The sequence below is a fragment of the Centroberyx affinis genome, unplaced genomic scaffold, assembly GCF_046629955.1.
Source record: "Centroberyx affinis isolate AG114_WGS23_722 - 3 ecotype Tasmania unplaced genomic scaffold, CSIRO-AGI_Caff_v1 ptg000029l_1, whole genome shotgun sequence".
Lineage (NCBI taxonomy): Eukaryota > Metazoa > Chordata > Actinopteri > Beryciformes > Berycidae > Centroberyx > Centroberyx affinis.
In genome coordinates, this window is record NW_027278743.1 from 247979 (window position 1) to 272945 (window position 24967).

Here is a 24967-nt window from a genome sequence, read left to right on the forward strand (position 1 = left end):
CTTGAAATATACTGTACACAAGTGACTTATTTTTTTAAGAAACAAATGTTTTATTTAACAGATAACCTCAGAGGAAACATTTGTGCCTTTTCTTTTTGCACTTGAAACCAGTGTCCAGTATTTTTGAATTAAAACATAAGAAAAGCATTGCATGTGTTTCTATGAACAGCAGGCTGGATGAATGATAAAACACAAAGTACTTGTGCCCTACAGATAAGGATAAGTGCTCAATGAAGAAACCCGAAGAAACTGTAAAGTAAACTCTTGAAGTTTGCAGGCTTAAAATTTGAAAGTACACTGTCCTCATCTACTTATGCTATGTCTTGTATGCAAAATCCTTTTCTTCAAAGTAACTAGTGGGTTCAGATAAATGTAGTGAAGTATAAGTACAAAGTTACCTAAAATGAAAATACTCAGCTAAAATAGTACCTCAAAATTGTACTGACTGTAAGAACAAATACTTAGTTACGGTCCACCACTGGTGTATGCCTAATGTGTATTTCTTCGGAGAGGAAAGTTTGCTGCCACGTATGCCGTTAGTGCATCTCTCATGACATGAGCATCCGCATTGGGCCTGTGGTTCTGTGGTGCTCCAACGGGCTTGGGGAAGGCCGAAAGCTGCTGCCTCCTCCAACCAGCGAAGGTGGTCCTTCTCTCACTCACAAAAAATGTGCAGTGCACAACAGGTGGTAACCATGCAAGGTGAGAAGGTGAAGTGGAAGTCACTGTGTTTCAGGAGCACCCTCCACCTGGACTTCAGTCTCCCAAAAGCCATCTCCACTGCTGTTCTGGCTGAGCTGAGGTGAATGTTGAAGAACTCCTGTTCAGGTGTTAGGGCTGGAGACTGTGTGTAGCCCATCAGCCAGTCCATGAGTGGATAAGCTGGATCCCCAAGGAGAAAGAAACGCACAGGTTTCCCCTGAATCACCCTCACTCCCTAAATGTTATACAACATAGAATTAATATTGATGCCATTGTGAGCAAGGAGATGTAATCACAACAGAAATGACCATGGCAAAAATAATAGGCTATTGTTACCGTGAGGAGTAGATGGGCCTTCTTGAACAGCTCTGATTGCCGCAGTACATTGGCATCATGCGTGCTTCCGGGAACTTGGCAATTGACGCTCCAAAAGCTTTAACATTTGAATGAAAGAGAAAAACAGTACCATCATCAGCACATATAAACTGCTGATACAGCGTTTCATATTACTGGATAAACTGATTGGCCAATGTACATTACAAATTAGGCTACTGTTTCATAGTCATAGTAGTCATAGGCCTGAGAGAAACAGTCAGATATCCAAACGCAAAGCACTTACATTTTTTAAACTTTATTCTATGTTTTATCTACAAAAAGGCTATCCACGAAAGATTCCTAAGGTAAAACTAAAGTTCACTGAATGTATTCTAGCCTACTTACCAATATCTGTCTTCCACAACTGCCTGCAGTACGTATGAGGGCCAGCCTTTGCGGTTGACGAAGTCCCTGTATCCGTCTGATGGTGGAAGTACAGGGATGTGGGTACCATCAATACATCCGATTATCTGCGGGATGTTGTTTGCCATTTCAAAACGGCGGGCAATTGCGCAAGCCTCCTCCAGGTTGGGTACTTTGATGAGATCTTGCACAACGTGTGACACCATGCCTTTGCAAAAAAGGTAAACAAACTTTTTGCCAGTGCATTTGCGCACACCAAATTGATTTGCGATGACACAGTATTCCCCACAGCTACCAAGTTTGTAGAGGGCAACTGCCACCCGCATCTCCAGCGGTACAGGTGTGCGCACGGTGACTTCCTCGGGTCTCAGGACTCTCCTTCAATGTTAGTCAGGCACAGAACTAGATGATAGTGTCTTTGGTTCTGGTACAGCATTGTGTGGGTCTGTGTTTGAGCGGAAATGATGGTCTGCTGTTGTTGTGTGTGTGTGTGTGTGTGTGTGTGTGTGTGTGTAGGTCTGACTTGCTGGCAGTTTTGCTCATATTTTACACATAGTTTGGCCTTGGTTAATCGGACTAGTCCGTATTTGTTTTTGCTTTTCTTTTTGGCTGGCCAACAGCAGGACTCACAACATTGTCATGAGTAATTTTATGGCTCATTATCTTATATTTGTCACTACCCAGAGTAGGGAAGTGGCTATTTTAGTTTAGGAGAATTTACCATTTAAAATGTTAGATTGTTTCAAAGACAAACATGATGATTTGTGCTAATCAAAGCTTCTTTACAAGGGGAGGAATTTGGCATTTTAAATGTCTATTGTCCCCCAGGTCAGCCCCTCAAATTTCTCATAGTCAGTGGAAAACACCATTGTAGGTGGTGATTTAATTGTTTTATGAAAAACCAATTACTACAGACAAAACAAATTACTAGTCTTTGTGAGGAATTAGATTATTACTATTACTTTTTCACCCCAAACATTTTTTTTTACAATCTGTTGTTTCTTGCACAATTGGAAATATTATTATATCTGACCATGCTACAGTATATTTGGATATTAAACTTAAAAATACTTTAAAACAATCCAAATATTGGAGATTGAATCCCTTCATCTTAAAAGATCATAATTTGACTACTTTACCTCAGAATTCAAGTCATTTCTCCCTATTAACTATCTATTAACTCTCCATCGGCCAGTAACCCATCTCTGCTCTGGGAAACCTCTAAGGCTTATGCTAGGGGATTAATAAATTCTTACATTGCTAGTAAGTGGGGCAAAACTGCAGAACAGCAAAATGTATTGGAAACGAGACTTAACATAGCAGAAAAAGAGTATATTAAAAATCCTACAGCAACTAAATTAAAGGAAATCATTGCCCTTCGCTCTACATTAAATTCCCTGTTATGCAAAATGCAGAGGAGAAATTAAGACTAAAGTGGACATCAAACATTAATATGGGTGCTCACTTTGATGATTAAATACAAAGTAATACAAAGTGGTTTAAAACAGTATTTCTACCTATTTTCAAATCTCTCACTCTTATTTTGAAGGCTAAACGTCCAAACCGGAAGTCTTGTTTCTGCTAATTGGAGCTAGTCTTACTTATCGAGGCCGGGTGCACGCACATGACGTATTTTGAAATAACAGCTAGAGTAGCGATTTCAGCTAAATAATGGTGTAAATGTCGGTCTTTTCAAGTCACTTTGGGATCTTTTGGCTTCAAGAGACTTGGAGTATACTGTAGTAAGAGCTGCATGGAGGCATTTAATGGTTATTATTTTTTGAAGTCTGAAGACAGGTCTCCAGCAACTTCATTTGTTTTGGAGAAAGCTGCAATGTAAGTTACTTCTTCTGGGGATCTCCGAGACTGTTGTATGGACTAGCAAACTTTACCTGATTTTCTACTGGCATGGGGGTGAGTAGATAATGACTGAATTTTCATTTTTGGGTGAACTGTTACTTTAATGTCAACATTAATAGCCAGTTGTAGATTACCCTTTAAAACATGCATTTGAGTTTTGAGCCAACATGCAAAAGCAAGATACAACTGAGAAATCCCTAATGCACTGTAGGATCTCCTGCAAACCCTGATGTGGCTCCTGCTGTATTTCTTTTTCAGTAGTTATTCATGAATGTGAGTCATGAATTATTAATTAAGGTTTACCCTAATAGGAAACCATGGGTAACTAAGCGACTGAAAGTGTTGTTAAATAAGAAAAAACAGCCAGGGCAGGGCAACCTTTCTGAGGTATATAATATACAAAAGGAGGTGAAATATGAAATCAGGAGAGCCAAAAAGATGTAGAAAGACAAAATGTAATGCAATCTCGGCAATAACAACTTAGGCTCTGTGTGGGATGGCATGAAAACTATTGTAGGCTTACAGGACAAATGTAGGGAACAAGTGTCATTGGAGGGTTTTAATTCAAATATAGTATTGGCCCAAGAGCTGAACAAATGTTATCTGAGGTTTGATGTCCTGAGGCCCTTTGATGTCTGAGGTTAATTCCCCCTTGGGGATACATAAAGTTTTTGAATTGAATTGAATTATTTCAGCAGAGAGGGAAAGGTACATTGAAAAAATACACACCTGGGGCTTATGCCCCCTTCTCCAAAACGCCACTCTGTTACTTTGACCACCTCTTTCACCGCAACAACATTATGGGTGCGAGCCTTTGTAGGGCGTGGGGGTGGTGCCCAGAATCTTTTGTAGCGGCATTCTGAAAATACATAAAACTGCCACATTTAACACACAGAAACATACACACAAGTAGATAGGCAAAATAACGTTTTAGTAACTGCAACTGACATAATCCTAACGCTGGTCAGGAAACAGTGAAATGCTTCATAATCATGCATAGGGTAGTTAGTTGGTGGGAAGTGTATCAGTGCACAGGGAATTGAAAACGTCAGCGACTTGCAACTAAACGTAAAAGGTTGGAGATTTTCTACAAATCAAATTGATAGATTATTGTTTGTTTTAATTAGAAGTTGCATGCGAAGTGAGTTAGAATTTATTGGCTTGAATCTTGTCAAAACAACTGTTTGGGTAGGTACATTAACTGCTAGGCTAATGTTAACATTATCTCAGCATTACTGCCAGTTAATGCTTGTTTTAGCTCCAGGAAACAGTTGCATATTCAGTAATTAATGTTAATACAGGAGACAGAATTGTATGTTTTATTTATCAGTTAAGAGAAATCCAACGCTGTAGTCTGCAAACAACACCTCATTTTTCTACCATAGCTATAACACACTGAAGCAAGCTGTACACTGTGCATCCACTGTGCACATGCATCTGAATAAACGGCAATATAATATAGATGTATAGATTTTGTGTGTGTGTGTGTTTACACGGCTTTTCCCTCTGTGTTGAAAATCCAGAGAATTGCCAGAATCGTTATTGATGAAGGTCCATGCCGCCTAACTCCACTCTGCTCATGAAGAATAAAAGTTCATACATCCATAATTGATCTCGTGGAAGTATTCGAAGCGGTCCAAAGTTACAGTCCAGTCTTCTAACTGTCTCTCCCCGAATCCCCCGGAGCAGACGAGACATCAGCAGTGTCAGTGCTGCATGTATCGGTAAAACGGCGATATGATATAAATGTATAGATTTCACTTTTCACGCTTCAGTTTATTACAATGCATGATACTGCGAATGGAGGACAGTAGCAGAACCTGGTGGGTTGCCAGTCAGTGTTGCCAGGTCTGATAAATCAGTATCAGTTTATCGTGAATATCTCAGAAATCTTGTGACAGATCGCAGTTGTGTGTATGTATATGTCTATGTAACACTAACACACAGTAAAACTGTAGACGAAGAAAGTGAGCAAAAATATTTCCATAAGAAGAATAATAATAATAATAATAAGTATGCAAGATAATAATAGTGCTTCGCTTACAGTAAGCACACTAATAAGTATGCAAGATAATAAGAGTGTGCTTTGCTTGCAGCAAGCACACTAAATAATAATAATAATAATAAATATAGCTGCAAGCGGCGATTGAGGGTTCCAAGCACAATTTGATAAGACAGACAGATAGACAAAACATTACAGAAGGTAAAAAGACGTTCAAAGTTCGGACATGCAGTCTAACACCGGCGTTTGTGTTGGCCCGTGACTTCTGTCAAGTTAATCTTTTCATATGGTCATTTGTCCAGAAATTATAAACTTAAGACATTATGCTTGGTTATCACAAGCTTAGTGGTGTGAGGAGACAGCATTACCCACAGGATGTGAACCCACGATCTTTGTCATTGCAGACGTATGCATTAACTATGGTCAACTGTGGTTACAATACCACCAAATGTTGCATGCTACCTCAGAGTTGACCTGTGCACATATAGGGTTGCAAAATTCCGGGAATTTTCAAAGTTGGAAACTTTCCATGGGAATTAACGGGAATTTATGGGAATTAACGGGAATTTATGGGAATAAACGGGAATAAACCAGGAATTTACTAAATTGAAGGTATGCTCTTAATAGGGAACTTAAATATAGTTGGGGAAAATATATTTTAGCATAATCCTGACTAAAACAACCAGATATCATGCAAGTACAGTTGAATATCTATGCTATTCCTCAATCACATGCACACATAGCACACTGCTTACTGCAGGGCTATTGAGACCACGCCCCCTACATGCAACTCAACATTCATGTTTTTGTTCTTCAATGAAAGAATTGATTGTTCAATAAAATATTTAACACTTAATAAAGTTCTACTTACAAATAAATCTGTTTTAATTGTATTATTTTGGATAGATGTCTGCTTATAACAAAACAAATATTTATGCTTGGATATGATACCTTTCCATTAAATTACCCTCAATTCCCAGTTAATTCCCATAAATTCCCATAAATTCCCATAATTCCCATGGAAAGTTTCCAATTTGGAATATTTCCAAAATTCCCCAGCTTAACTTCCCATGGAAATTTACCAGAAACTTTACGGAAATTTACCGGAAATTTTCCACCCCTTTGCAACCCTATGCACATATGTACCAAACTTGTTTAAGGTAGGCCAACAACTTCCTGACTTATGGCAATTTTTGTATATTAGGCTTTGCCTACAAATTTTGAAAGCCAGTTGTAGCAACGGTATGGACTATCAAAAAACTGCTTGATAACTTTTGTGCAGGACAGCCCAGACATGCTGTGAGTGAAAATTGGTGAAGATTGGACAAAATATGTAGGAGAAGAAGCGAAAAAACTGTTTTGGACAAAATTCAACATGGCGGAAAACCTTGTGGGCTGAAATGGGAGTGGCCTATATGGATAAATGCGACTTGGCCCAAGGAATCCAGCAATCAAAGAATTTTGTTCCTATGATCTACAGTCACCGAGTTATGGCCTTTTAAAATTTGAAATGTTGCTATAGTGCCCCCTATAGGCAAAATGACACCAATTTTTGTATATTGGCTCAGAGTACATACCTGCACACGTGTACCAAGTTTGGTTACCATAGGACAATGCGTTCCTGAGTTCCGGCAATTTTTGTGAAATAGGCCCCACCCACGACAGTTGACCAAATTTGGAAGTCAATTATATGAAAACGGTGTGGACTATCAAAAAACTGCTCGATAACTTTTGTGCAGGACAGTCCAGACATGCTGTGTGGCAAATTTGGTTAAGATTGGACAAAATTTGTAGGAGGAGTAGCGAAAAAACAAAATTCAATTTGGACAAAATTCAAAATGGTGGAAAATCTAGTTAGGCGGAAATGGGTGGGGCCTATATGGATGGATGCAGAATGAACCAAGGAATCCAGGGAAAGTGGATTTTGATTGTGGCCCGTATGGTTCAGAAGTTATAGGCCAAAACGTAAAGTTGCTTGTTATAGCGCCACCATGAGGCCAATTGACTTGGGTTTTGTTGCCTGAGTAGCGGCTGAGACTTTCAACGTATCTGCCAAGTTTGGTCGCTGTAGCTCTTATGGTTTCTGAGATCCAGATACTTTTAGGGCAGAAGAAGAAGAAGCAGAACTAGAAAAGGCTAAATTTTCTAAAGAAAATGTAATTGTGCTTGCCGCCCTTGCAATGTCCCTGTCCCGGCCCCTGTCCAATTTGACAAAGACTAGACTCACTAAATATGAGAGCCAGTTGTGTTCAAAGGCATTGGGATACTTTTCTCAACACTCCACAACAATATGTCTGCTATCGAACAAAGCTAGAGATTCCCAGCTTTCCAAGGACACTGAATGCACCACACACACCAGCCGAGTCTGACAGAGCGCCTATGTGGGCAACTCATGGTCTTTGTCGCCATCTGTTGGCTGTGTCGAAGCACTGACATGAATGAGCTCAAACATTTAATTTGTATAGCCTAGCAAGCTCTTGTAGCCTACATAAAAATTTAAATGGAAAAAAATAGGACCACACACCAGGGGCAATAACGGCAGTAACGTTAAATGTACAGATTGTGTGTGTTTGTTTTGACTTACCGCGGTCCTTCTCTCCCAAATGCATCAGTCCAGCTGATAAAAACTCCGCTAGCCCTGTTAGCTCTGGTGCCCCCGTTCGCCGGCTTCTCTCTCCGGCGCTGCCCTGCCACCGCGACCACGGGCTGCACTGTACACCGGGTTAGCTTCAGTTAGCTCCGGATGCTAGCCCTGTTAGCTCTGGTACCATACATCCATACTATATCTGTTCCAGCTCGCCCCGTCTCCTCCAACTATCCCCGTCTCCGGATCCAAGTCCCCGTTTGCCGGCTTCTCTCTCTGGCGCTGCCCTGCACTGATACCCCGGGTTAGCTTCAGTTAGCTCCGGATGCTAGCCCTGTTAGCTCTGGTGCCCACATTCGCCGGCTTCTCTCTCCGGCGCTGCCCTGCCTTCGTCTGTGTCCATGCTTCCTCCATGCTTGTCTGTCCGCCACAGAACAGAGGGCCGTCAGGTGGACTGAGCTCGCACATATGCATCGAAATAACTGGTGATATGATATAATTGTATAGATTCTACTTTAGCTTCAGATAGCTTCAGTTAGCTTCAGCTTACATGCAGGTCAGCCTGCTTGGAGAAACGGGCTCCCGATCTCAAAGCAAACAAGATGGCAGAAAACGAAACTTAACTCTGTGATCCTATGATTGAGTCTCTCTGGTTCTCATCATTTTCAATGTGTGTGTATTGCATCTAAAATGAAATGTAATCATTAATATCTCAAAAACCTTATTATGAATCTCTTAGAAAAGTAATAGCACACTTCCCCTAAATGAGCCGCACATTTTGATGTCTCATATGTCTATGTACTGTAAAAACTGTAGGAGGAGTAGCGCGCAGAAGTTTTGGGAAAAATAATAATAACTAGAAAAGGCTAAATTTCCTAAAGAAAATTTAATTGTGCTTGCCGTCCACGCAACAGTCACTTTGAACCGGCCTTTATTAGAGTGCCGCTAAATCGCGGGTATGGTATCGCCAGTGGTCTCTACGCTGTTTCTAGGTGATCGCTGGGGTGTTGCTAGGTGGTTGCTAGGGTGTTGCTAGGTGGTTGCTAGGGTGTCACTAGTGGTTGCTAGGTTACTAGGGAACAAAGATAATCCAAGGGAAAAAAGAATTGTGTTTCCAGCATTTACGGTCACAGAGTTACCATCATTTAAAACTTAATAGGTCGCTGTAGCGCCCCCTATTGGCGAAATGACACAAATTTTTACAGGTCGGCTGAGACATGACACGTGCACAACTGTACCAAATGTGGATGGGATAGCATAATGCGTTCATGAATTATACCAATTTTTAAATCATAGGCCCTGCCCACAACATGTCATCAAACTTTGGAAGCCCATAACATCAAAACGGTATGGAATATCAAAAAACAGCTCAATAACTTTTGTAAAGGACAGTCCAGACATGCTGTGTGGCAAATTTGGTGAAGATTGGACAATATTTGTAGGAAAAGTAGCGAAAAAACTGTTTTGGACAAAATTCTAAATTGCAGGAAAATCTTTCTAGGCGGAAATGGGCGTGACCTATATGGTTAGATGCGTATGGACCCAGTGAATCCAGGGAAAAAAGAATTTTGATTCTACAGGCTACAGTTCAACAGTTATGGACCAAAACGTAAAGAGGGCTGTTATAGCGCCACCTTTAGGTCACTTGGTGTATTTTTTTAGACCAGAGTAGAAGGGGACACTGTGCACCTATCTACCGAGTTTGGGAACTTTAGCTCTTACGGTTTCTGAGCTACAGCTGCTTTTATGCAAAATCCCATTCAAGTCAATGGGGCAAAAAAATCGCACTTAATCGCGAATATCTCAAAAACCCCACGACGAATCTCTTAGAAAAGTAATAGCACACCATTCCTCAATAAGCCGCACGTTTTGATGTCTCACATGTCTACGTACTGTAAAAACTGTAGGAGGAGTAGCGCGCCAAACAATAGTATTGTGCTTTGCCTATGGCAAGCACAATAAATAAGTATGTGAAACAATAGTATTGTGCTTTGCCTATGGCAAGCACAATAATAAGTATGTGAGATAATAGTATTGTGCTTTGCCTACGGCAAGCACAATAATAATAACTAGAAAAGGCTAAATTTTCTAAAGAAAATTTAATTGTGCTTGCCGCCCTTGCAATGTCCCTGTCCTGGCCCCTGTCCGATTTGACAAAGACTAGACTCACTAAATACAAGAGCCAGTTGTGTTCAAAGGCATTGGGATTGGCATTTTCTCAACACTCCACAACAATATGTCTGCTATTGAACAAAACTAGAGATTCTCAGCTTTCCAAGGACACCGAATGCACCACAAACAACAGCGAGCCCATGTGGAGAACTCATGGTCTTTGTCCCCATCTTCTGGCTGTGTCGAAGCACTGACATTGAGAGAGACTACCACAGGCAGACCTGGCTCCAGGAGAAGACAGACTGTGACCCACTGAGAGAGAGAGAGAGAGAGAGAGAGAGAGAGAGAGAGAGAGAGAGAGAGAGAGAGAGAATGTGTCCCCCATGCCAATAAAGCCCCTTTGAATTGAAATAGACTAGAAAAGGTTCCATTTTCTGAAGAAAATTTGTGGGCGTGCTTCAGCAAGACAGGTTGAAGACAGTTGAATTGATGACAAAGTGTTTAAATGTCTGTACATTTTGAGTATTTTGATCTGCTGTTTGCAGTAGTAGCTCATAGCTATAGTTGTAGTAGTAGCAGTAGAAACAGTAAAGGACTGAAAGCCAGTGCAAGTGTAAACCAGCTAGAGTGTAGTAGAGAGTCTGCTGACACTGTAGTAACTGCAGTAGTAGTAGTAGTAGTAGTAGTAGTAGTAGTAGTAGTAGGCTACTACAGTACTAGACATTTCACTGTTTGAAGTAGTTAAAATGTCTAACTGAACAGTAGTAGGAACGCTACAACTAGACAATACCACTACTAGCAGTAGTAGTAATAGTAGTATTAGAAATAGTAGTAGTAGTAGACTACTACTACTACTTCTAATACTACTATTTCTAATACTGCTAGTACTACTTCTAGCAGTATTAGAGGTAGTAGCAGTAACAGTAGTAGCAGCAGTAGTAGCAGGCCTAGTACTACTAGTAGTAGTAGTAGAGATGTGTGTGTATGTTACAAAGTGAAATACACTGTAGATGGTCATATTTGACTACAGCAAATGACTGGATCACTTTAGATAGTCACTGCCACCATTAGGTGGCAGTGACTATCAGAAATGACTGAATACAAGTCTTCAATGTTAACAGTACTATTTCAATAGGGCTCCCACTGTACAGGGAGAATCAACAGTGTCATGAATAGGCCACCAGGAGGAGCTGTGCTGAAAGTGCCTTTGGGGAGCCCCCTGGTGCCACAAACATGATACTACAGTACAGGGAGAATCAACAGGGTCATGAATAGGCCACCAGGAGGAGCTGTGCTGAAAGTGCCTTTAGGGAGCCCCCTGGTGCCATAAACACGATACTACAGTACAGGGAGAATCAACAGTGCCATGAATAGGCCACCAGGTGGAGCAGCAGTAGTTGTAATGGAAGTAGAATCAGTCATTTAATGGTAATTACACTTGTGTTGTGTGTGTGTGTGTGTTTCAAAACTACAACTGCTACCACTTAGATATTGACATTGTGTGAGAGAGGAGAAGTGTATGAACAGTTTGATGTAAAATAAGTGTGCTGTGAAAATTGTGGGAATAGTGGCAGTTGCTGAAGCAAGCCCAACTAAATAGATAGATAGATAGATAGATAGATAGATAGATAGACAGAGAGAGATATCTGCTGGGTGAAGTACAGCAACGTGCAAACAGCAGCAAGATTTGTGAGCGTTGTGACAGGAAAAGGACATCCAATGGAATACAACCACCGTAAAGACTGTCAATCATCTGTGTATTCCTGCACTGTCTGGTGCGCAGCGGTCGCTACGGCGTTCCTAGGCGATTGCTAGGTGGTTGCTAGGGTGTTGCTAGGTGGTTGCTAGGGTGTTGCTAGGTGGTTGCTAGGGTGTCGCTAGGTGGTTGCTAGGTTACTATGGAACAAAGACAATCCAAGGGAAAAAAGAATTGTTTCCAGGATTTACGGTCACTGAGTTACGATCATTTAAATCTTAATAAGTCGCTGTAGCGCCCCCTATTTGTGAAATGACACGAGATTTTACAGGTGGGCTGAGACATGATACGTGCACAACTGTACCAAATTTGGATGGGATAGCATAATGCGTTCATGAGTTATACCAATTTTTAAATCATAGGCCCCGCCCACAACATGTCATCAAACTTTGGAAGCCCATAACATCAAAACGGTACGGAATATCAAATAACTAATCGGTACGTTCGTGCAGGACGGTCCAGAGATGCTGTGTAGCAAATTTGGACAAGATTGGACGAAATTTGCACGAACAGTAGCGACAAACCTGTTTTGGACAAAATTCAAAATGGCAGAAAAACTTTCCAGGCGGAAATGGGCGTGGCCTATATGGATAGATGCGTAATGACCCAAGGAATCCAGGGAATTTAATTTTGATTCTACACACTACGGTTCAAAAGTTATGGACCAAAACGTAAAGAGGGCTGTTATAGCGCCACCATCAGGTCAATCGGTGTAATTTTTTATACCAGAGTAGAAGGGGACACTTTGAACCTATCCACCAAGTTTGGCAACTTTAGCTCTTATGGTTTCTGAGCTACAGCTGCTTTTATGCAAAATCCCATTCAAGTCAATGGGGCAAAAAAAATCGCACTTAATCGCGAATATCTCAAAAACCCCGCGACGAATCTCTTAGAAAAGTAATAGCACACGATTCCTCAATAAGCCGCACGTTTTGATGTCTCATATGTCTAGGTACTGTAAAAACTGTAGGAGGAGTAGCGCGCAAAAGTTTTGTCCGGAAACCGGAATAATAATAATAAGTATGTGAGATAATAGTATTGTGCTTTGCCTACGGCAAAAAGGCTAAATTTTCTAAAGAAAATTTAATTGTGCTTGCCGTCCGAGCAACAGTCACTTCGAACTGGCCTTTGCTAGAGTGCTCCTAAATCGCGGGTATGGTTTCGCTAGTGGTCGCTACGGCATTCCTAGGGGATTGCTCGGTAGTTGCTAGGTGGTTGCTAGGGTGTTGCTAGGTGGTTGATAGGGTGCTGCTAGCGGTCGTTACGGCGTTCCTAGGTGATTGCTAGGTGGTTGCTAGGGTGTTGCTAGGTGGTTGCTAGGGTGTTGCTAGGTGGTTGCTAGGTTACTAGGGAACCAAGACAATCCAAGGGAAAAAAGAATTGCATTTCCAGCATGGTCACAGAGTTACGATCGTTTATAACTTAATAGGTCGCTGTAGCGCCCCCTATTGGCGAAATGACACGAAATTTTACAGGTCGGCTGAGACATGATATGTGCACAACTGTACCAAATTTGGATGGGATAGCATAATGCGTTCATGAGTTATACCAATTTTTATATCATAGGCCCCGCCCACAACATGTCATCAAACTTTGGAAGCCGATAACATCAAAACGGTACGGAATATCAAAAAACGGCTCGATAACTTTTGTGCAGGACAGTCCAGACATGCTGTGTGGCAAATTTGGTGAAGATTGGACAATATTTGTAGGAAAAGTAGCGAAAAAACTGTTTTGGACAAAATTCTAAATTGCAGGAAAATCTTTCTAGGCGGAAATGGGCGTGACCTATATGAGTAGATGCGTATGGACCCAGTGAATCCAGGGAAAAAAGAATTTTGATTCTACAGGCTACGGTTCAACAGTTATGGACCAAAACGTAAAGAGGGCTGTTATAGCGCCACCTTTAGGTCAATTGGTGTAATCTTTTAGACCAGAGTGGAAGGGGACACTGTGCACCTATCTACCGAGTTTGGGAACTATAGCTCTTACGGTTTCTGAGCTACAGCTACTTTTATGCAAAATCCCATTCAAGTCAATGGGGCCAAAAAATCGCACTTAATCGCGAATATCTCAAAAACCCCACGACGAATCTCTTAGAAAAGTAATAGCACACTTCCCCTCAATAAGCCGCACGTTTTGATGTCTCACATGTCCATGTAGTGTAAAAGCTGTAGGAGGAGTAGCGCGCAGAACTTTTGTCCGGAAGACGGAATAATAATAATCGGAAGAAGTATGTGAGATAATAAGATTGTGCTTTGCCTATGGCAAGCACAATAATAATAAGTATGTGAGATAATAAGATTGTGCTTTGCCTACGGCAAGCACAATAATAATCCGGACAAAAACAATAGGGTTCCCAGCACTACGTGCTTGGACCCCTAATAATCTGAACAAAAACAATAGGGTCCCCTAAATATGTAACATAATGAGTGTGCTTTGTTTGCAGCAAGCACACTAATAAGTATGCAAGATAATAAGAGTGTACAGCAAGCACACTGATAAGTATGCAAGATAAGACATTTTATTTTAATTTACAATTTGTTTAATTTAGACTAGTGCTGACCGATAAATCGTATTTTCATCGTCATCGCGATATGAACATGCGGGATAAACACATCGCAAAAGACTGCCTGAAACGCGATGAATAAGAAAAATAATTTTATTTACACACGCCATGCATTCACACTCAGCATTCGAACATTTGACCTATCAGATGGAGCCCTGGATACATGGGCCATGCATTCACACCATTTGGCCAATCAGATGAAGCCCCAGCTGGCCGTCAGCTACCCTCAGATTAATTGGTGTCAATTTGGTGGCGACTGCAAGGTTAGTTAGCACGATGGCTGAGGAAGGAGAGAAGAGCAAGGTGGTTTACGAAGACCTTGTGGTGAAAAAGAACAGCACTTCTGCTATTTGGAATTATTTTGGATTCAGGAAAGACGATATGTTACAAACACAGGTACTGTGTAAAACATGCTGAACAGTTGTGGCAACTTCCAGAGAAAACACAACCAACCTCCATCACCACCTGCAATACAACCATAAAGCATTACACGAACAATTCAAAACTAGCCAAATGACAAAACCACAAACGTTGAGTAGCAGCAAATCTAAAACCTTGCCATCATTGCAACAACAGTCCATTTCTCAGAGTTTTGCGAGTGTGACTCCTTATGACAAAATATCCAAACGCCACAGAGAAATAACAGAGGCCATAACTCGTTATTTGGCTAAGGACATGGCTAAGGATGCCTATAAACACAGTGACCAAAGATGGTTTTGTGAGTGTGATAAACAAATTGGACCGAAGGTACCAGATTCCATCACAGAATTATTTTTCTCAAGTCGCCATTCCAAAAATGTACGACACATGCAGGAAGACAGTGGAATCGGAACTGGGTCAAGTTGAACACTATGCCTGTACCACAGATCTTTGGTCCAGTCGAACGACAGAGCCCTACATCAGCCTCACTGTACACTTCCTGGATCAAGACTTTGAACTGAAAACGTGATGTCTACAGACAGCCTACTTCCCCGGAGAACACACCGGAGAAAACATCGCGTGTGGAATGCGTGAGGCTTTGGCCAGCTGGCATTTGCGGGAAGAGCAGCTAGTTTGCATCACCACCGACAACGCATCAAACGTGAAGGCCACCGAACTCAACCACTGGGTCAGACTTCAGTGTTTTGGCCACAGGCCGCATCTTGCCATCGGTAAGTGTAAATGAATACATTTGCTTTACGTGGCATTATTGTAATCTTATCTCAGTCTTATTTTGTAACCCGAACAGACCTTATTATTAATTGAGATGATTCAAGCATGTCCGTTTTATTACCTAATGTTATTGTTGTCAATTGCATTGTATAGCCAAAGATTGAGTTCTCACGGGCTTTATTTTACCCGAGTCCGACCTTGCCCAAGAGGGGGAAAAGCATGTGATGGCATTTAGGCAACTGTCTGAATATTATTTATTTGAATAAAAAATAGCAAACGCAATGCGCACATGTAAAAATGAGAATTATAATCGTAGGTTTTTTCCCCCACTGCATGGTCAGCTCTGAAACTAGCCTTTTTGGCTAATTCTGACACATTTTAAATGTGCACTGTCCCTGTCAAATAAACTAATAAACTAAACTAAACTGACGGCACACAGTTTGGTAAACACTTGAGCTTGACATCCAGCTAATGTTTTTGCATTACCTCCGTGCCTCCCCTGGGGGGCGCCAGAGTTTCTGGGGAGGCACGCCTCATACATTGAGAACCTCTGTGTCTATTGTTTTGTATGTAACCTATTGATTTTGAGCTCATACCTAAAAGTTGAACTACTACTAAACGTCACATAATGGTAATCTGTCTCATAGTCCCTGAATCATTACTTTGTAATTACTGTGGTTAACTAGTATGTAGTCCCTGAATTATTACTTTGTAATAATTGTAGTTAATTATGCAGTCTCTGAATTATTACTTTGTAATTATTACAAAATTGTTATATTTTGCAGTTAGGCTACAATGATTACTGGTAGGTTTTAATTTTTTTTTTTAAGTGTTTTCACAACCTCCCAGAGCACTCACTCATTACAGAATGCCCAACCAGGTTGGGCTCGAGGCTCAAGATGATGGAGAGGGTCTTGGAACAGCGGCGGGCAATATCTGATGTCCTCTCGGCAGACCGGAAAACACAGCATCTGGTTCCCTCCTGGCAGGACCTGGATGTACTTGAGTCTGTAAACCTGGCATTACACCCTTTGCAAGAATTTAGTGATGCTCTTTCCGGGGAAAGCTATGTGAGTGTTTCATATGTGTAACCCTAACCCAGTCCTTCATCTCTTGAAGACACCAGTTCTTGCAGAAAAGGAAGATGACACCGATTTAACCAAGACCATTAAAGTGAAAATCCTGGATTACATGAATACAAAGTATGATGACCCAGCAACACAAGAACTTCTGGACACTGCATCCTTCATGGACCCCAGGTTCAAGGTCAGCTACAACAGCAGCGAAAAAGTCCAAGACATCATGTTAGGGTGATGTCAGAAATGAAAGAAACAGCACGGAAGGTAATTAGGTTATACATTTTAATGACATGAGCACTGGTGGGATACAAGATGTCACGTACTGTAATCAGATTGTGCATCATCTGAATGTGAATGGAACATGTATTTTTCTATGTATTCTTAATTGTCTCTCTGTTTTAGGAGGGAACGCCTTCTGACATGAACTGGCAGTACTGACTTATGGCAGACAGGAGGCGCCTCAAACAAACCAGGAAGAAAACAGATGCAGTTGAATGCAGGCTAGTTGCTTAGATTGAACAGCGTGAAGCTAATCAATATGGTAGATAGTGGTAACATGGAAGACAGGACTCTAACTGCTGGACCCTCTACAACAAAACAAAACAAGAAGCCTGTAACACAAGAGGCTAAAAGAGCCAAGAAGGAAAGTCAGTGGAGCGCATGGACCGAAGCTCCCGGTAGCCCCACGGATAGATTGATTTGAAGTACCCGTTCCCCCAGAACACGGCAGCAGGAGCCCCCGGTCACCAAACCCTGGGAGCCACTTGTCAGAGAGATCCAGGAGCTGAAGGGGTTTAAGACCGACATAGAGCTGGCTTTCTTTTTTGTACACATGAAATACCAATAAGGGTGTCAAACTGTGTTACCGAAGCTTTTAACTATTTTCTTTAGGACCAGTGTGGGTTATATCTGCAGTTATGTGTAATGACATAGTTTATGTAGTCAGCTACCTGTACAGTATGTAACCTAACCTAGCAAATTGGCTGTACTTGTCGGTACATAGCCAGGGCTACAGAAGGGAAAGAAACCATCATAGCAACTTACAATGAGCAGACCATGGCGTTCCTCCTGTCCAGTGTGTGGGTTGTAATCACGTTGTTTAGTCCGCATTTGCCGTCTGGTTCTGACATTCTGTGTCGGGTTCATGAGCCCTGCCTTCTTCCACCTTGATTGGCCGTAATCGCCACATACAACTCCATATTCCGATTATGCTACTTAATTTGTGTTTAGTCTAGTTTGTTAGCGGTAGCATTTTCCATTAGCTGCAGCTCGTAGAATCAGAATAGTAAATTTGATAGGCTATGTTCACAACGACAGCGATCCCCCAAACGTCTGTTAACCCGAGTTCTCACAATAGCAAACAACTTAATAGTACAATGCTGTCATTAGGAATAATATAGGAACTAATACTGCTGCTGCAGATAACTTTAGTACTTTGTTTACATATTCCAGCTGCAAAAAACGACGCCAAGAAGTTGCAACAGCGTTTGCGATAGTGTCTTTTTTTTGTCTATTTTTGGCCCACGAAAGCGCTGTGCTTTTGGCACTAGTGCCAACTTATCCAGTAGAAGTGCCTACTTAGCCAATAGATAAAACCGTATGAACAGATTAATTCTTAAATCACTCGTATGAGCGATTTAAGAGAACTTGCCGCATTAACCAGTTTTCTCATATATAGAATTTTCTCTTAGGTACGAACAACATTTATCAGTGGTCCAGACCTGTTGTACGAGTCACGTACAATTAACCTGCCGTTCTCCAAAGCAAATTTTTTTTATTGTTGACTAATGGAGTGTATCTCTAATTAATTTGAAGAGATTTTTAATAAAAATTACACTTTATAATGTATAATCATGTTGAGATTATCCTGTTTGACAGTGGTTATAGTCACAGGAGAAAATAGCAAGGAAGGTGGTGCGTAATTTATTTTACCACTGCCGTATCAAATCTCCAAAATATCCCTGTGGGTTAGTATAAATGTGCTCAATACAAAGAGAAAATATAAAAACACTAATAATTACCAGGTTATTTGACAAACACTCAGTTGAGACAAAGGCAAGTTTAGATTGTACAGGGAAAATACATTGCAGTGTGTGAGATCTGATGTGTGAGATCTGATTTCTAGGCTATTTTACTCCAGTTGATAACGTTAATGTGTTAAGTGCAAGTGAATCTAAATTATAAAAAGAGAAATGATTTTAGGTCTTACCATTAGAGTCATGCAAAAGCCTATATCATCACATGCTGCAGCAGGTTGAGGTTCTTCATGCAAGTCGCTGTCCAGAGCGTCATCATCCGCCTAACACATGAACGTGCCATATCGCCAATTATAGCAGGTATTTTTTCATCTGTCTGTGTAACAGAGAATTCCTCTTGGCCCCCTCCTGTTGCAGTCATTGATTGCCTTGCTTTTTTAATCCAATTTCATGTCAAGCACGTTCATTTAGAACAGGTGCCATTCATCATGTTTACGCAGGTCATTTACAACGTTTTATGAAGATACAAGCATTTGGTGAATCTGATGTGGCATGATGTGGAGAAATTTAAGACGACGAAAATGTTCTTGTATGAGGCCCATTGTGTCTCACACAACAACATTATCTCTACCTATCACTACCTCTTGGAGGAATTTTCCACAGCCATGCCATTAAATTTCACTTTTACACAGACAACACTCAAATTTACATAACCATTAGATCTAACAACCATTCATAACTTGAAAACCTAGAATTATGCCTATTCACTGTCAAAAAATTGTATGTCACGTAACTTCTTGTGACTAAATGCCAAGAAACCTGAGATGCTAGTTGTTGTCTTGCTAAAATCTGTTCTTGTGTGTCTTGTGCTTTTTGCTATGTTTGTCCTGTATAATTTTGTTCTATAACTGATTGTTGATCAGTTAGATCCAGTTAGGCTCATTCTATGTAGTCCTCTGAGACATGCTTGTGATCAAGGGCTATATAAATAAACAAACTTGAACTCCCAAACAGGAACTATCTCTCCTAAATGGTATCCTTCCACTATGTTCTCTTCTATCAATAAAAGTGCTTTTTGGCTGAATTATGTTCTAAAATGTTGGACCAACAGTCAGCTGAAAATCACAGTAGCGGGATATGTTGTTGAATATGTTCACAAAAGTGTTAAATGTACATTTTCAGTCTATTTTCGTGGCCTCAATCAAATGAATGGGAAGTAAAAATGAACGCTACAAACTCATCCCCTCTGCATCCGATCTTGGTGAGTAGTTTATATATGGATTTCAAGGCAGTCAAGTGCCGAATAACCCCCATATTAAAACTAAGTGGAATATGGCTTTAAGAATCATGTAGGCAAGGGTAACTCGTGGCTAGCTGTCCCACCTACTATCGAACGGGAACTGGCCTCACAGGTTTCTTGTTGACCAGACAGCAGAAGCCTCACAGAACATCGACCGACAGTAGTTGTTACCCAGCGAAAGATGCGCACCAAAAGAAAACTTGCACAAGAAAACTGTGTTTTTAACCCTAAGTGGGAGTTACATTACATGTTTACTAAAGATTTGAAATCTTTTTTAAATCAGATTTGAAATCTTTTTTTAAATCAATTTTAACAGTCAACAGTCTTGGTGTTGTCCTGACCTGATGTTAAGTACAAAGTGCTGCTTGTATGGTCATAATTAGCAGCATAGTTGCCCGTGGTAACTGCACAGAAGGTTCCAGCAAGCAGCAAGGGGGCGAGGCGCACTGATTGGATGAAGCACCAGTGGGTGATGGAGATCAATCCACACTTGGGATTTTTGTCAAATTTGCTGTTTGAGACTAATTTGTTCCTTGTGAAATATTAGGTGGAACAAAAAAACGGTATTAACCGACAATAGAGATTTCAAATTAACGTTTCTGTTCTAGAACAATAAAAACTTACTACGTTTTCGGTTCTGTTTTCATTTATGGTCATTTACCGTTCGTTAGGCAGCAGGTACAAAGTGATACTAGTTACAGGCTGCAAAACAATACAAGCAGTCTCTTCGGCATCGCAACGACACCTTATGCCTCTCAGGAAGCCAAGCAAGAGCAGGTAGCTGCTACGCAGCCTAAACGGCTTTTTACGTGGGAGGCGACAGCCGCATGCGAACTCGCCTCTCTGTTCCGCAGCACTGCCGCTCCTGGGCAGAATTCTGCACTGAATATCGCACCAAAATGTAGATTTAGCACAAAAAAAAAAAAATTCTCCAACACTTATCCACTTCTAAAGAATCCAACCTCTGGCCTCACAGCAGCCCCACATGATACAAATGTGAGCATTTATGAAAATGACAAAAAAAACAATTTATCATTCGGATTCATATCTCAATTGTGCAACACAGTGAAAACTATAATAATGTAATAATGTCTAAATGTAACAATGATCAATAACTCTTATCTCTTTGCTAACTATGATCAGCCAATTTAAAAATATAAAAAGGCAACAACATAACACTCCTGACATCAAAAACCTACTAACCTATTTTTAACAGTCAAGAGTTGGTCATACATTAATAATAGGAAAATCTTCACTAGTTGTCCTATTTTCAGCTACATCTTCAGTTCTCCATTTATTTTGACTCACTACTATATCAGTCAAGCCGAATGTCGCCAGTTCAAGAGGGATAAGGAGAGGCTTAACATTTCATGAGGACTAAAAAACCTTCTCACCAACCTTGCAAATCCAGTCTGGTAAACTTCCAGCATTTGCAACATGCAACTCTAATTATTAATGCATATTTGAATGGTAATGGTGGTCACAGTGCAGCACAGGATGTCTGCGGTGGTTGGAAAGAGGGCCCACAGACGCGTGGTACACAACTAGAAAAATGCCACTACATGCGAGGGGCCACAGATGCAGTTGCGTTCATTTGCTTATCTGAGCAATGAGGCAGGATTTCCAGTGAAAACATTACCTCACATCCTTTCTGGCAGTATATGAAATTCATCTATGATGGACAAATTTAAAGAGATGTTAGCAGAGTAAGTTCACCAGAAGCAGCTTTTCTATGACCCATCTTCTAACGATTACAACAAAATGTAACCATGAATTCCGACCAAGAAATTGACAAAGTTCAGCAATCCAATACTGAAGAGTGCACCAGAAAGTGGTGCCAAGTGATAGATTTGTTAAAACAAATAAAGAGCTAGCTGAACAAAAGCAGCTAGGCACAATCACAGGACGTGATACTATAAATGACTGTTACATGTGAGAGACAAAGGTGCAGCCACTCCTGTGGTTTTCTTTGGTCCAAACCATGGTGGAAAGGTTTATTTTGTGTCATTTTTGTGTTTGTTTTATTTAGGTTCACACTTCCCAATTACAAATTAGTTTTGGTAACCTTTCATCCTGCCAGGTTAGAGATTTTGGTGGTGGGGTAGTCAAAACAAATCAAAATTCCAGTCCCTGTAACATTAGCTATGCATGATGGACTTGATGGATGCTCTTTTCCGTAATTTACCTTCTGTGGTGAAGAAATAGCTGAATATAAGCATCAGTCCAAGCTGTGGTTCGCCCTTGGTTCATTTTGTTGTTAGACTTTTCATGCACGAGGAACTGCTGGCTATTGGATGTCAACATTGTCTCCTTATACCCATAAAATGGTTTGGATTATGTTCTCACTCCTAAGGGACCGGACCACAGGTTCAGGCATGTCAGTTCAGTTATTTGATGCCACCCAAGTTCGAATGGTATCATTCTCATCTGTAAAAATGAACCGAAGTAAAGAGCTCCAGAGTTAAAGTAAACTGCTCTAAACTTGCTTGGTGTGAATGCAATCTAAAAGTCATGGTGGAGAGCCGCTAGTAGACAGACAACATTACTGGGATTGTCTTTTCCCTGTGGCTCAGGGATGGAGGGGGAATCAATTAGCCTCCAGCAGGCTCTGACCTTGAAATGGAGCTCAGGCAGAGAAGAGGAAGTCTCCCTGCACCGCACCATTTAGTTTTAGGAAGTCATGCATCATTTATTGATTTTCATTTTTTCATATGACTGGAAATGTGCAGACAGCTTTGGGATCTTTCGTATTTCCCATGTTCCCATAAAACATTCTGGTGGAACAATATAATAAGTTAACGCGATAACAATATACATTTAGTGTGCCTACATTTATTTATTTTTTTTAAATATGGTATAATTTAAGTGTTCATGAATAGTAGTAGGTAAGAGTGGATGGTAGTAATTATACATTTACTAAAAAGTACCTAATTGTTTATTTTTTATAGTGGTTACATTCTCTGGTGATTTTGAAAAAGAGTTGCTGTTTCCTGCAAACCTATGTTTGTAGCAATATAGATTTTGGAGGCTTAGTCATGGCCACTTGTGTTACACTTTGCAAGTCATCAGAGCATAAGAAGAGATTCCCGCACACTGTCTATACTTGCAAATAAAACACTTATTAGAAAATAAGCAACGTTTCCGTACTGAGACCTTCGTCAGGCAAATGTTTTATCTGCAAGTATAGACAGTGTGCGGGAATCTCTTCTTATGCTCTGCTGGCTTCCCAGTCCTCTCCTACGCACGTCTCCTGGTATAGGTGTGTGAAGAACCACAGTTTCCTCAACTTTGCAAGTCATAACATGTCTGCTTTCAGGCAAGGTGCAGCAACAGAGTTCATCGAACAAAGAGTGTTCAAAAAATTAACTGAAAAACAAGAAAAAGGGTTTGTATTTGGTTAAAACGTTTGGTGTGTATTGGTAATGATGAAAGTCAACATGTTACAGCCCATGTGGTTTAGCACAAATCCTCAGGACTCCAGCTGGTAACCTCTGCCCAATTGCACATCCTACGTCACTCTCCCCAAAGTATACATCAATTTAATCTTTCATTTATTTTGCACAGGGTTTTTTTGCCATATCAGTTATCAACATCCATCTCATTCTCCACTTCCATTCTCTTATCACCACAAGCCAGTCATCATTTCACATATTTCAGTGGCAAGTCTTGAAACAAAGGATATGTAAAAAAAAAAAAAAAAAAGATCTGTCTAAAAAAGAAAAAAAAAATCTCAATGTACTCAATGAACAGGTTTTGTGTACTTACAGATTGTGGGGATGATTATGTCATTCAATTCCAAAGTAGTTTGAGGGTAGGGGGTCTGTCTTGGGATGGTGGGGACCCCGGACTGTGTGGGTTGGTCAGCGTGGTATGCTAGTGCAACAGAAGGGGTGAACTGAGTGCCTCTAGGGGACTGAGGTATGTACGGTCCTCCTGTAGGTTTCTCTTTCAATAAGACTTCAGGACGTGCTGTGGTGGTGATGGCGGTGATCAAGGAAGCAGCAGATGAGGATGAGTGAGGAAATGACACAGGAAGTCCAAGTGTGGGGTCAGCTGATATGATAAAAGGGCCCTGTCCGATGCGTTTTGCGTCTAAATGTGTGGGCGGTTCGTACTCAAAGATCTTGTCCACAAAGACCCATTTTAGGCCAGCAGTGCAGAGGGCTAGGCTGAGGAGACAGGCCAGGATGGGTAGGATGCAGATTTTCTCAGAGTGCAGGCAACGGTTCATTTGTTCCATCTCTATGCACACACAGCAGGTCCTTGCCAAGCCCAGAATTCCCAGAGCCCCTGATCGCTCCCCATTGCCGCCGCCACCACCTCCCTCTGCATCTCCCTCCACGCCCTCTTCCCCGCCCTCACCACCTGCCACCGTTTCCTCCTCTTTCTCCTCAGGGGCTTGTCCAGTATCAGCAGTGGAGCCGGTGGGGGAGGCTGATCCAGGAGGGACAACAGAGGAGTCCTCGATTCCCTCAGTCATCCTTCCCGACTCCTGCAGATGAAGGATCTCTGGTCACCAGAAGAATTAACTCAAAGCATCACACAGTGGCTGGCTGCCACAAGTCTCATAAAGAGTGTTTCCCATTATCAGGCCATGGCGTGGGGGCTGGGATTGCAGTGGGAGATAAAAAAGCTCTTCAGTGTGAGGCTAACCTTGTTAACAGTCTGGTAGGTATGTAGGCAGCCTTTTGTACAGGAGGGAAAGGAGTTCCTTACTCAGGTTTGCTGTCATGTCTTTCTCACACTAAGTGCACACCCAAGTTTATAAATAGGACCATCAAATTAGCTGCAAGCACAAACACAAAAAGGTTGCCAAAAAATTAGATTTCTTCACTTAAATGTCTTGCATGGTCCACTACCGAGCAGTCGCAGGATAGTAGCAGCTCACTCACCTGAGTACTTGGAGAGAGGAGGCAGTATAAATGTGTTGAGCAGGCTGCGGCTGCAGTAGTAATAGTGCTGAGGGCAGGATAGCCAGGCACTGCAGTGGCAGGAGGGACATGCTGTCTTGTCTGTGGAGCTCAAAGCAGCCAAAAGGCTGAATCATCAGGGAGCGGCAGGTGCCCTTCCTCTCAGCACAGCCACAGAAGCGTAGAGAGAGAGCGAGAGAGAGAGAGAGAGGGTGGGGAGGACACTT

The 24967-nt window shown here is 41.3% G+C and overlaps 1 protein-coding gene across 1 annotated transcript; it reads right to left on the reverse strand.

Annotated features, from left to right (window-relative positions):
- Window positions 1-161: 161 nt before the first annotated feature.
- Window positions 162-24310, reverse strand: LOC139641262 (uncharacterized). Its single transcript, XM_071515566.1, has 4 exons — window positions 23596-24310; window positions 1423-1648; window positions 1039-1135; window positions 162-937 (listed from the first exon to the last, which is right to left on the reverse strand). The coding sequence occupies exons 1-4, from the start codon at window positions 24308-24310 to the stop codon at window positions 656-658; spliced, it is 1320 nt and encodes a 439-aa protein (XP_071371667.1). The 3' UTR covers window positions 162-655.
- Window positions 24311-24967: the final 657 nt, after the last annotated feature.